Source organism: Dermacentor silvarum, chromosome 10, assembly GCF_013339745.2.
Source record: "Dermacentor silvarum isolate Dsil-2018 chromosome 10, BIME_Dsil_1.4, whole genome shotgun sequence".
Lineage (NCBI taxonomy): Eukaryota > Metazoa > Arthropoda > Arachnida > Ixodida > Ixodidae > Dermacentor > Dermacentor silvarum.
Window position 1 is genome coordinate 19366741 of NC_051163.1, and position 13307 is coordinate 19380047.

The 13307-nt window shown below is 46.4% G+C and overlaps 2 protein-coding genes across 2 annotated transcripts in view; both read left to right on the forward strand.

The window, feature by feature from the left end:
• LOC119431318 (claspin) overlaps positions 1 to 8694 on the forward strand; it is a 28148-nt gene extending 19454 nt beyond the window's left edge. Inside the window, exons 14-18 of the mRNA XM_037698794.2 lie at positions 521 to 648; positions 4510 to 4585; positions 4737 to 4789; positions 6830 to 6970; positions 8504 to 8694. Coding sequence (XP_037554722.1) covers positions 521 to 648; positions 4510 to 4585; positions 4737 to 4789; positions 6830 to 6970; positions 8504 to 8614 — 509 coding nt within the window. The 3' untranslated portion in view covers positions 8615 to 8694. The remainder of the gene's footprint in view (positions 1 to 520; positions 649 to 4509; positions 4586 to 4736; positions 4790 to 6829; positions 6971 to 8503) is intronic.
• Positions 8695 to 9594: 900 nt separating this feature from the next.
• The window catches only part of LOC119466509 (nuclear receptor subfamily 2 group C member 1-B-like), a 30434-nt gene continuing 26721 nt past the window's right edge, over positions 9595 to 13307 (forward strand). Inside the window, 1 exon segment of the mRNA XM_049657786.1 lies at positions 9595 to 10315. The gene's annotated coding sequence lies outside the window, so the exon portion shown is untranslated.

Below are 13307 nucleotides of genomic sequence, written 5' to 3' on the forward strand. Positions count from 1 at the left end.
TCTGATGTTGTCTTCTCTACAAGCAAAGTACATTTTATCTCCTTGCTTGATTTCTTCATTTCTTGGATATGTTTCTTTCTTTCCTTCCTTTTTTTATATTTTATAAATATTTAGACGTAGGCTAGTCCAAGCGTAAAGTGAAAAAAAAAAATTTTTTTTTTCATTGTTACTGTTAGCATAAATCTGTACCTCTAGTCCCATTTAGTAGTCATCTGTCTGTCATGTGAGCACAGGAGACAAGAACACACGAAGGAAAACAAAGCACATAAGACTTCTACAAAGTGGCCAACACGAGAGACTACCTATAAAACCATTAAAGTTCAACATAACTGATTGTTTCATTTATTGATACATTCCGAGAGTTGCAACATCTGAAAAGCTCATGGAGCTTCAAAATTATGTTGTGAGTCAGCACGGTTGTACTGCCAGCCACTGATGTTTTTTGCAAGCTAACAAAGGCATAACGACGCGTGTATGTAATATGTGGGTTAGTGAAAAAAACGCGCCTCTTCACCCACAGCCACTGATGAGCTGGACCAGCGGCCTGGTTCAGAGGGTGAAGAAGAGGCGCAGGTCGAGACGGAACAGGAGGCAGACGCAACATGGCGGCTGCAGCGCTTGGAGCGAAGACGTTGGCTGCAGGAGCAGGTACGGGGTCACAGTCCTTGTCTGACCTTTCTATGCATGACAAGCTCTTTTCGCATCTCACTGAATGCCATTGCATAAACCTGCATCCTGCACAACTTTGTGCAATGAACTCGTGGTGTCAGAAGACTCTCTGTCAAAAGATTCAGAGGCAGAGCTCGAGGTCGCTGGTTCATATTCCCAGCCGCTGTGGTTGCATTCCTTTGGGAGCAGTGCTGAGACTCTGGTGCACGTTGATGAACTCCAGGTGGTGAACATTAATACGGAGCCCTACAGTATGTTGTCTCTCCGAGCTCAGCTGTTGCTTTGGGATGGAACACTAAGCACGATCGGACGGTTGCTACCTGCAAGTTGTTTCTTCATCCACTTTCATTTCCCTATTCCTTATTGTTTCTACATTTGAATGAAACATAATTATATTTCTCCTGCGCTTTCTGTGGCTTCGTTGTCTGTTTATTGAATGGGGTTATAACTAACAAAAAATCGAGTCCCTCGGATCCCCTTAATCATATGGTCAGTTTGTCGGTCGGTCAGTGAGTACATCACTCACTCACCCACTTCACCTAATCAATCAATCAATCCTAATCAATTAATCAAAGGATGCGAGTCTGAAAGCAGTTGTGTGCATGATTCATGCTGTCATCAGACTGCATGACAAATGTTATACATTTCTTGCTGCAAAGCTAAAGAGAAAGCAAGGGACATAGCTTTCTCAGGCCTCAGAGTACCAACAGTGTTACAGGAGTCTTGCTGCCAAGATTAGTGACAGAACTTGTCATGTGCACAGCACTCCCAAAGCTGTTAGTGGCAAATGAACCACGGCACATGAAATGTCACACAGGGTCTATGGAGTGAACACTGCCTACATGTTATGCATAATGGTGGCGGTGCAGCTTGCCAGTTCTTTAATATTATTGTGCAAGCATCAAGCAGCCAGTATGTTAACATACTTCTGACATGTTAACCATGACGAGTGCTAGGGCATGCACACACAGTCAATGATTTCATTGCATTTTTGCAAATGAAATGCTTTGTTTGCTCCCATAGGTCTACAGGGAGACTTCAGTGCAGTGCTTTTGTGCATTCATATCTTCAATATATTATGTGCTCCATAGCTGCCACTAAGTTACTATATCCCTGCACTTCTCAGATAAATGGCCTTTATCACCATTTTCATACCTGCCCACTCTTATGAATTTTCAGTAAAATGTACGAATTTGGACCCGTCTTACGATTTTACTTATGTCGACTCAATTTTTACGGGAAATTGGTTTTATTCGCGAAAAAATGTTTAAATTCCTAATAAAGGCACACCGTTGCTGGTGAGTGTTGACGCCACTTATGTAGGGGGTGCGCATAGAAATAGAAACATTTTTCACTCTGTGTCATTGCCTTTGTCGTCGGGTCGGTCGACGACGACCCGACGTCACTGGTTGTCGTTACTCTCAACATCGAGACCCACTCTACGTAAGTGGCACCCCCAGAGAGAGAGAGAATAAACTTTAATCGAAAAAGCACGCGAGCGTAGGTAGCTCCTCCACTCTGCAGTGGGTGGTCCCCTCAGTCCAGATGTCCAGCGGCCTTAGCTGCCCTTCTCGCTCGGTTGACCAGGTTGACCAGGTTGGAGCTGGACAGTGCTGCCTCCCATTGCCGTGTGGTGGGGTGTGTTATGGGTGTTAGCTGTGGTGTGTTTGCGCAAGCCCATACCATGTGGTAAAGCATTGCACATTGATCACAGTGTGGACATTTATAGGAATACAGCGCAGGGTGTATGGCGTGGTAAAGACGGCAATTTCGGGTCAATGCGGCAGGCACAGTTTCTGCATAGGAAGTTGTGGCCTGTCGTCTCCGCTATGCTATTTTCGCGAGTATGCCCTGTTTTGTTGACCTCGCTTTCTTCTTCTTTTTTCATTTTTGTGACCAGAGCCGCTATTTTGCACGCATTCAAAAAGCTGACGTTCGGTTTCGTCTCACGCGATTAACCAGTCTAGGTCAGTCTAGTCTAGGAAGTCAATCTAGGCCAACTGCGTGAGGCGAAACTAAATGTCGGCTTCTCGAACGCATACAAGACAGCGGTCCAGCTGCTGCATCCGCCGCAGTGCAACTCTGGTAGAGTGTACCAGATTGGGGAAGTGGGTCCGACGCGGGCTCCCCGCTGAGGCTTTTTTTTTTAATTGAAAGTTGGTGGCGCCACCGTCGCTTTCACCTAAATGAGCGGTCCCACGCGCAGGTGCATGGAGCTTTGGCAGACGTTCCACTCTGCTGCATCTAGTTTTGATACTCGGTGGCAGCAATACTGATATTATTCCCGACCGATCTGTAGTAAATAAAATAGAAAGAAAGCGACGGAAAGAATGAAAACGGCGCAACAACGACGGTGCGCCGAGCAGACGACAGCTACTCAGCCTTTGAGCTCGCCTCAGCCAATGGGCACTGCCGTAACAGCCGGAGCCACGTTTATTGGCTGGATTCTAGTACAATGAGAGCTTCCGAGTGTGTTTGAAGTCACTCCTCGGCACAATTGCCCCCCCACCCCCACCTCCCCTCCCGGTCGCGAGTTTACGAATTGGAAAATCTTGAGGTTGGCAAGTATGGCATTTTATTCTCTCTGTGGACATGCACAACACCGCGTTGTGTCATACCTTCTTGCACAGGGGCTGGAAGGAGTGTCTAATCAAGTAGGGATCGACGTCACAAGTGAAAACGTCACGAGTGGTTACAAGTGAAAAGTCAGAGGCCTGCTTGTAACGGGACTTGGCTCAAAAGACCTTAGACTTATTACCCACCATAGTGACTAAATTGCTGCAGCATTCTGCTATGAGTACAAGGTTAAGGGTTCAATTCTCAGCCTCCGCATCTGCATTCCAACAGGGGTGGAAATGCATAAGCCATTGTGGCTCATGATTTCGGTGCACATTAAACGAACATTTAAGAGAAAAATGATTTAACCTGTGTGAGTAAATTACCATATTTATCTAACTATAAGGCGAGGGTGCAGTTGGGAGACCCGAGAAAAAGAACTGAAGTATGCACACTGATATAAGGCGATATAGAGTAGCTGATGGATTGCCCAAAATACCGAATAATCACAAGCCCCCGGAATAATCTGTGTGGGTAATATGCCAATTCCGTTTTAAGGTGCGACTTCATGACAGCGTGGATATTGTGTTATGGTGTGGCTTTATAGCAGCACATGCCGTGCTGCTGTGAAGCCACACCATAGGGGTGAAATTTGTGTTACCGTCAAGTCGCACCTCAAGGCGAAATTCACATATAATCTGCAACCAACCTTTACTGTTAAATATTTCGAATTCTCGGTGTGGGTTATACGTGCAAAAATATGTTACTGCCTCCCTGCAATTTGCACTGCCGTCCAAAATCTAGTTCACCTGTAGTGTAGTGCTGCTACCGCCATATTAAAACCGTAACTGAAACTGTCAGCCTCACATATAAGGCAGGGGGTGACTTCAAGGCTAAGGATTATGGTAAAAAAAAAAAATCCTTATATATTCTAATACATGTGGTACTGTTCTACAATACCAAAAAAGCCACTCTTAGCATAATAAGAGACTTGATAAGCCAAAAAAGATGCAATAAAGCCTAATGACGGGTGTCAATGTTACCTCGAACTTCCCGCACCTGCTGTCCCTGACGTCAAAGATTTTCCACTAACTATTGCATCTCTCAGCCGCTGTGTTCATTTGGAATGTTACATCTTGCCAACCAATCCTTGTCAATTAATGTCATCATCAAGAATGGAGCTCTGTTCGTTCCTTAAAATGTCGCTGAGTTACCACGGAGTGTGTCAGGTCTTCAATGTAACTCCTGTGGCAAAAGGCATTGCAAATAATTTTCTTGTTTCAGGAGTCCACGGAGAGCCCAGACACTCCCGACAGTGCATCCTTCTCCGAGCAGGACTCATTGCTAAGAGCCCCTACAGGTGATCCAGTTACTTTGACTAACATCCTGGTTTATATTCTGTTGTTTTTCTCTGCATTACTCCATTAATTTGGCTTGAAATTTCTGCTGTATGTGACGTTTTTGTGTCTGCCCCCTCTCCCCCTTGCTCCCCTTCTTTTTTCTTTCCCCAGCGATAGCGAAGCAGGACGTGAAGTTTAGTAATAAACCAGCGGCCAAGAAAGGGGTAAGCTTCACAGTTTTCAAGACCTCTTTTTGTACTTTGTTTACTGAGATGGGATATCGTCTCTATATTACCAACCGAGGAAAGCATAATTGACACATAAGCATAGTTACTGACCAGACGACAGAAACGACGGCGAGAGCACCGGCTGAGCATCGATTTGCATGAGGAGCAGCAGTACAGCAATGGATTAGCAGTAAAGTTATAGAAGTGCAAGGTATTAACAGTAGAGTTATGGAAGTTATTAGCAGTGGAGCCATATGTGAAGTCATCATTACGTCCTTAAATGCCTCACTCAACCAGCAGTTGAAATTAAGAGCTAGGAGTGGAGTTGGGCAAGCCATGTGATGCATAGGAGAGATAACCATTTGCTTACCAGAGTAACAGAAGTGGTGCCAAGGGAAAGGAAGTGCAGTCGAGGATGGCAAAGAACTTGGTGTGAATAATTTTTTTTTAATTTGCAGACATAAGATGGAATCAACTGACGCCAGATAGGGTTAATTAGAGATCACTGGGACAGGCTTTCGTACTGAAGTCTGATGGTAATGATGAGTGTAATGATAAGCTGGTCTCACAAATTTGCAGTCTTCGGGCAAAAACTGTATGCTGTGGGTTCACGACGCAATGCTACCCCGACGGCGACACAAAACACTAGAGGAAGTAGCGAAAGAATGCCTCGCTTTAAAATGGTCACATGCGTAGAAGTGTAATGCAAGTCCTTCAATGACAGTAGCCATTGTATACCATAAACAGTCACTCACAAAGGTACACACTGGTCAGCGTGTACAATGGTGTCCTCAGATGTGTGCATGCGCCGATCTAATTTTCCCTCAGTTCCAATTTCATTTCGTTGTTGCCCTCCTGGTAATTTGTCTAGTCCCGATTTGGAAGTTTAGAAACAGTTCTTAGCAATATTGTTATGCTAAAACCAGTTAGGAGAGGCTTAGCAAAAAAAAAAAAAAAGTCAGTAGGCTTCGACACTTCCTGCAACTCTGAACTCACTGCCACACTTGCAGCTTCTCATTGAGGACACTGCATTTTCTCAAGGACAACTTCTTTTTTGCTATGTTCAGAATGTCTTCCTTGTCCGAAATCTCTTCCTTGCCTCCAAAATAAATGCACAGACGCACTTTCAGCTATGCACTTTCAGAGTCTGTGCAGTTTACACAACCTTGTGCCAGTACTGCACAGTAGTGCATATGAGTTGTAAGCAAGACAAAAATTCAGAAACAATAGTTTCCTCTAAAGGGCATTGATGATCAAGATAATTGTTGCACCCGCCGCGGTTGCTTAGCGGCTATGATGTCGCGCTGCAAAGGACAAGGTCGCTGGATGAAATCCCGGCTGCTGCGGCTGCATTTCAATGGGGGCGAAATGTAAAAACGCCCGTGTCTCGTGCATTGAGGGCACTTTAAACATCCCCTGGTGGTCAACATTCATCCAGAGTCCCCCATTACGGTGTGCCTCATAATAAAATCCTGGTTTTGGCACGTAAAACCCCAGAATTCAATTCAATTCAAAATGATTGTTAGCTGGATCGGTATCCGCTTTTCATTAGGTTAATGCTTCTTGTTTTTAAGATTTTAGTTTGATTGAATGTTGCTTTTGATTATGTAACTTCTCTTTTTATGTGCTGTTCGCTTTCCTGCTATTGGTTATGACCATCTAATGCTCGCAATATTGCATATAGTTTTTATGCACACATAGTCTTACTCATTGTAATAAGTACTGTGAAAGAAAAAAAATGCACAATAGTCCTGGAGTTAGCTACTGCAGCTCTCAGTTTCCATTAGGGATGCATCCCTCTAAATACCCGTGGGAGCCCTGTGGCAAGGGTCAAGCTGAGAATGAGGAAATGACCTGATGACAACAAAATGATGATAATGACATGACTTGAAGACGACGGCCGTCGTCGGCATAGTGGAAGGTACAGCTGGACACAAGAAACCGATTTTCGAACAGCTGTCACTGCAAAGGTTTCAGTGGCAGTATGCAAGCAGGATCTTGCTATTTTTTTATGGTGCAATTTCTCTTTGTTCCCAGGCAATGTGTGGTTCATTCCTGAAGCTAGACTCCGGAGTCCTTGGCCGCATTGCCGAGCGCATCAAGGGTGCCGCTCCAACCGAGGTGGAAGGTTCAGTGACCACAAAGAATTTCGTGTTCAGGGCTGCCGAACAGAAGCCTGTGAGTATGACGATTTTTTGTCATTGCCAGCACGAATTCGCAGAAAGAGTCATTGTTCTGCTACTGTAGTAGAGATAGAGGGCTCACATTCAACTGAGTCTATAGAAATGAATAATGCATCCATGAGAACTCTTAATCCTCTCAGTGTTGGGTTTTTTCGGAGGTGGCACCTCCAGCACCTCATTTTTTTTTTTTTTTTTCAAGTATTATAGAACGAACACAACAGTTTATTTTTGGCTGTGCAGAAATGAAAACAATGACACAGATAATGGCAAATCCTATCTGACATTCCTATTTGACGTCAGTGACACTGAAAGGGTTAAATAACTAGTATTCTGTTGCATTTATATTGTTTGTTCTATCACAACGTAGTCCTTTTCCTTGCCAAGCTGCTCACTAGGCGAGCGCTAATAGCAGACGACAACCGTTCTGGACTCAAGGGAGCTGGTTCATTAAGAGAGGTGAAAATGTTTAATAGGGATTGGTAAATGTGACAGTGTAAGCTGAGGGTGGGCGGAGGGTGCTGCAAGTGCCTCTTTGGTAGCATGTAAATGTATATCTTGTCAGAGTGTCGGAGTGTACATCCAGAAGCTTCAAGGTGCCTCTTTGGTAGCATGTAAAATGTATATCTTGTCAGAGTGTCGGAGTGTACATCCAGAAGTAGATAACAATGTGGTTAGTCTCCTGACGGCCTAGGGATTAGACTGTAGTGAGAGCAGTGCGTTGGAACGAAACGGAAACAAAAACGAAAAACGACACACAAGAATATTTTTAACTAGAAAGATTTGTATCTGTATTTACCACTGAACGAGCATGATGGTGCTTTTGTGCGACCAGCGGCTACAGCGCATCGCTTGTGCTCAGGGCCAAAACATGTTGCATAGAATACTGGAATCGTAAAAGTGCACATAAATGTGCAATTTAACGTAATTTTACTCCCACAAGTTGTAGGTGGTACGTGGAGCAATTATTCTGTAGAAAGCACCGCAGATCAAAAACAACAGCACTACGAAATGAGCAGAGCGAGGCTTCAATGTCTGCACTGGCGTAGCTTCTGCAGCGTTGCCTGATAAGCATGCAACAAAGTATGGAGTTGACATTTGACAAGAGGACTTGTCTTAGTCGGGCCCTGAAAAAGGTATTATCCTTGTCGACGAAATGTTGACTCTGGAGACATTTCCTGCTCAATCACTGTCAATCATGCTGGAGTGCCTCGCTTCAAAAGGGAATTCACTGATTATCGTTGTCATCGTGGTGTGATGGTGGTGGCAGATGACCCTTGAACATTCAGCTTGTCTGAAATGAGATAGCAGAGCAGCTATAGGAAGATTTTAAAAAATTGTGTGTCTAAGCAGGGCTTGTAATCAGATGCACTTGGTTTTTCCAGAGAACAGACAACAAGCAGACATAACATTTGAACAGTTGGGAAAAAAAAAACACAAAAAAGAAACAGGCTCATTACCTTAAAACCAGTCACGAACTTTATGTGTTGTTCATTTGTGTTGAATCTTAACGTTTTTCTTTTATTTTTAGCAAAAGAAACGACCATCTACCAGTCAGCCCAGCCAGGAATCGAAGAAACCCAAGCTGGTGGAGCTGTCAGAGCAGAGAGAGTTAAAAATCAGTGTCTTCAACTTCATGTGAAAATTCAAGCACATCATATAAAATGGGGATTTTGTATATTGTGATGTATTTTAAATTTTTAAATAAACATATTTATTTTACTTTTGGTGCCATTTTATTTTTCCCATTTGAAACCTAGAACACAAATTGCTTGAGAAATATTTTTTGCGACTTCAAGCTCAATACGTAGTTCTTTTTTCTTTTTGTCTATGGAGATCTTGATGCAGTATGTTGTGTAGTTTATTTTCGTTTTCTTTTTTCCACCGGGTAGTTGCACTTAATTGGTGGTTGCAAGTAATTGTAATAGTTGGTTGCAGTAACATGCAAAGCAATGAAGTAATGATCAAGTGCTCCTGCATGTGTCAACTTTTGTCTTAATGTTGTGCGTGTTCACACTTCTCCCATGATGGGCAAAGTTGTGTGCACAAAACACTCCGTGCACTTAGCAAAGTGTGGATATATTTTCGAGATAGCTCGTGCTAAATATTTGCATGGCTCTTTATCTGGATGCGTCCATGCAAATCTTCCTTCTCAGTTTGAGGTTCAACTAGCATAATGTTGGCTACCCAAGAGGAAACGAAATATTGAAAACAAAGCTTCAATTATTGGTCTCTAACTCTCCAGTTATTGTTCAAATAAAAACAAGAACGCAGATCGGGTTGGTTTAAAAGAAAATGCATTCTGATGAGGCCAGTGCCTATTCCTGCTATTTAGCTGTTGCGCTGGCGCCACTTAAGAGGCAGCGCATCACATTAGTAGATCTATATTTTAAGGAAAACTGATATTCGCGCTCATGGAGGTAAAGAATTTTTTCCGTCCTCCATGTTCGCGCTAGTTCAAGCCGACTTTCGTAAAATGGCGCCCTACTAGTGCATTTTGAGAACCCTCAATACGAACCACTTCAAATTGAGCGGGCTTTGCGCTAGCGTGGTAGCCAGCGCCACGTATGGGTCGCCAAGATAAACTCGCGATGTCCAGGCCTGGCTGGGCTGGCCTTTGACCACGGGCACGGAGTGAGAGAGAGAAGCTGGCGGTTTCGCCAAGTTTCGCGTGATGCGGAGTGGAGGGTCTGTTTGAATGGGTGCGGCATTCGCTTCCTTTCGTCTTCGTGTCCCAGGCCATGTGTTCGGGGAGTCTAGAAACGCCGCCATAAACACGCCAGGACTTCCGGCCCGACGCTTTGGGACTCCCGACACTTTTCGAACCCTTCCGCCTCGCCCGTCGAAAAACTCCCCGAGGTTCGGGTGGTCGGTCCGGAGCGCGAAAGATCGCCCTCCCGCGTCGGCGTGACGTCTCCGGTCGGCCAGGCCAATGGGATATTTGCTAAATATTTGCGTGCGCAGCGGTTTTAAAGGTCATGAACTCTAACCTTCCTGTGTCGCGGAGACTTCGACGACGCAGCCGGCGGAGCAACAAGCCGCGGCGCTCCCGGGTACCGCTACGCCGCCCGCCTAGCGTGACGACGACTCGCTTGGGGTCACACCGCCGGCGCGGCAGGCAAGGTCAGTTGCGTGGTCGCCGTGCCCTTTGCGCTTGGAGGAAAGTCGCCCGTGCAACCTGTGACAACCGGCCTGCGGCGGAGGGCTCGAGGGCCAGCGAGCTCGGCGCTGCCCCAGAGGTCCGCGGCAGCTGCACGCGTGCCGCCTGCCCGTCGTGCTGCGCTGACCCACGTCGTACGACTCCGGCTGTCATCGCGCTGCCAGCACCGTCGCGACAGAGCAGGTGAGTTAAAAGGCGTCGCGGCGTGCTCCGTCGTGTGTTGCGAGCAGCTATCGGCGCGGGTTCGTTAAATGTTGCGTTCCACGGTGAGGTCATATTGCAGCACGACTTTGCAGTACCGTGCAGTGTGCGCTACGCTGTCACTCGCCGGAACTTCAGCTTTCAGGTTGGAGCTTTGCGCGTGCTATTTTTGTCTTAAATCCGGTGTAGTACTTGCAGGTTGTTCCGTTATCGAGGACGTGATTCTCCGTGCGTGGGCTGTGATTCGAGCGTATTTATGTTCCGTAATTTATGCACCTCAGCTTCACAATTTGCCCGAATGTTTATAAAGTGTGTGCCCGCATCGTGAGTTTGCATATATCCGACTACGCCAAGGTTGCACGTGCGACATGCTCGCACCTCGCGAAACCGCGGAGTCGAACGTCTTCGTACATGGGGGTTTCGCGTTGCATTGAGTAACTGATCTTGCGTGCCACGGGATTTCAACTTCATTATTTTTTTTTTTTTTTTTTGCGCGTACAGCGGGGGCGTGTGTGCATCGTCGTGGTGTACATGTATATACAGTCGCAGAAACGCATATGCTTGCGTAACAACAGGTTCAAGCGCCGTATCGGAAATGCGCGCATGACCTGCGACCGTTTGCCCGATCTACGCGCAGGTGTGTGTGTGTGTGTGTGTGTGTGTGTGTGTGTGTGTGTGTGTGTGTGTGTCAGAACTTTGGTATTAAGCTGCTCTAGGCAGCGTACGTAGCTGACACTTGGCGACGCGCTCTCCGGTCACGTAGAGCGTTTTCCGGGGCGAAAGGCGAAATACAGAAGGGCGTATGAAAAAAAAAAAAAAAAACGAAAAAAAGAAACGAAGAAAATGTTAGACGGGCCAGGCGGAGCTTGCTTTGCTTATTCAACGGAAGTGGAAGCTAGGCTCGCTGCCCTCTGAGCCGACGCGCTCACGTTCTCTTGAAACCTTTCGACGCGGGCTCTCTCTCGCGCGCAGGGTCCAACTCCGCGTCCAGAAATAGTCGGGAACGCGCGCCGGCTTCTCAAGAAAGCGACGAGCTTGTGCACTGCCCGTACGCGCGCGGGGGGGACCGTTTTAACCCTTTTCGTAACAGAGGAAAGAACAGGAGGCACGAGGATATGGCAAACGCTGCAAGAAAGAAAGAAATGTACTCTCGATGGGTGCGTGTCTTGTCAACTCTGGTGATCGTGACGTCCATTGTTGATCTTCCCTTCTAGATGCAGGGGAAAAAAAATCGTGTGAGGGTGGTGCTTTATGATATTCTGAAGCTTCCCCGATTTAATGTATGGCTAGATCGTATGGCTAGATCGTAGAAGCATTTCAGCGATAGGTTACGCCGTTATATGCGCACTGTTCTTAGCAAGGAATCAACTGGCCAGAATTTCCGCTCGAGAAGTTCATCCCCTGAAATGTCGAGTACTTGCATATTATTCCCTGATCATAGACACATATATCCCAAATCTACTGGTCGTAACAGAATTAAAAAAGAAAAGATCGAATAAACAATACGTGTATATAGTGAATACGTGTACACGTGAATAAACAATACTATATATAGTAAAAAAAAAAAAAAAAAAGCACACATATATCTTGTCGACGCGTGCGTGAACTTCATATCCTCCCGGTCCAGCGAAGGAGCATCACATGCCCTCCCCGTTAAAACGAATATCCGGAGAGAGCGTACCTCTCCACTACAAAGACCAAAAACCGTGCGTGAGAATGTCAAAATAACCTTCAGAGCTGTGATGCAGCTCCGGGCGTTTCTTCTGTTCTTTCATCTTTTTTGACATATAGCGAGCGCCGTCGTAGTGTTCTTTTTTTTATATATATATAATCTTGCTTGCTAGCCCGAACTAACAGGCCCTTCTCTTAACCAAAGTTCACAGCACGTGACATTCGTTGAAACCACGCTAGCCGAAGGGCGACGCGTGATTCTGTCAGGCCGCGGTTTTCGATGACGTGGCCGAATCTGTAACTGTCCTGCCCCTTTGTAGAGCGCTGCTGTCCGCGCAAAGCGCGTCGTGCACGTCCGGCTGACGTACGGCGCTAGCATGGGGGCACGCAGCCATGGCGAAGTTGGAAGGGGGGGCGGTGCGACCGGCCGCAGCGCGGCCGACGCGCGTCGGCGCTCAAGCGACCGACCAGTCGACCTCGCCGGTTGGCGTTGTGCGCACTTTTCCAGCCTTCTTTCGTTTCTTTTTTTTTTTTCGGTTATTTCCCATTCAAAGCACGTCGTGTCCAGCCAGCGAAGCCTACCTCCTCTCCTTGCATTTCTTACTAGCCCTCCTTTCTTTCCGAAGATGAGGGGGAGGAGTTTTCTTTCTCTCCTACTCCTACCGTCTTGGTTTCGGATTCTTCCTTTCCGAAAGCAGCGACGAGACGGCGACGTCTTGCTCTTTAAAACCGTGCAGCGCTGTGGCTTACTACTGGGCGCGCTGAAGTGATAGCTGAAATGAAGTGGCCACACGAAGATCTTACTTATTGAGTATTATATATATATATATATATATATATATATATATATATATATATATATATATATATATATATTGAGTGCTCGTGGCCTCTTGCAGAGCCGGCGACCATATAATGAACTGCTTGAGATGACGTGCTCGAAATAATGCAAATGTCCTGCGCGCGTCCCCCCCCCCCCCCCCTCCCCGGTCACCTTCCCCGATTGGTAGCAGGCCAGCAGCTCTACTGCACGCTTTTCGAATAAACGCAGCTGCATTGCAAGCGGGCCCGTGGTCATGCCACCCGCGACGTCGATCGCCACCCGGGTGATGGCGGATCGAGTCGGCTCTCCGAGTTCTTCGATGGGCAGTTGTCACGATGCACGTTTTCTTTTATTAAATAAGAAAATCGCCCGTGCATGCTCCCATGCATGGCATCTCGTCGCCGTCATCAGCTGCGGCGCCCGGAGCGCTGTGCGCGCGTGTGCGTGCGTGCTGGCGGCGAGATTATTAGGGGCGAGGTT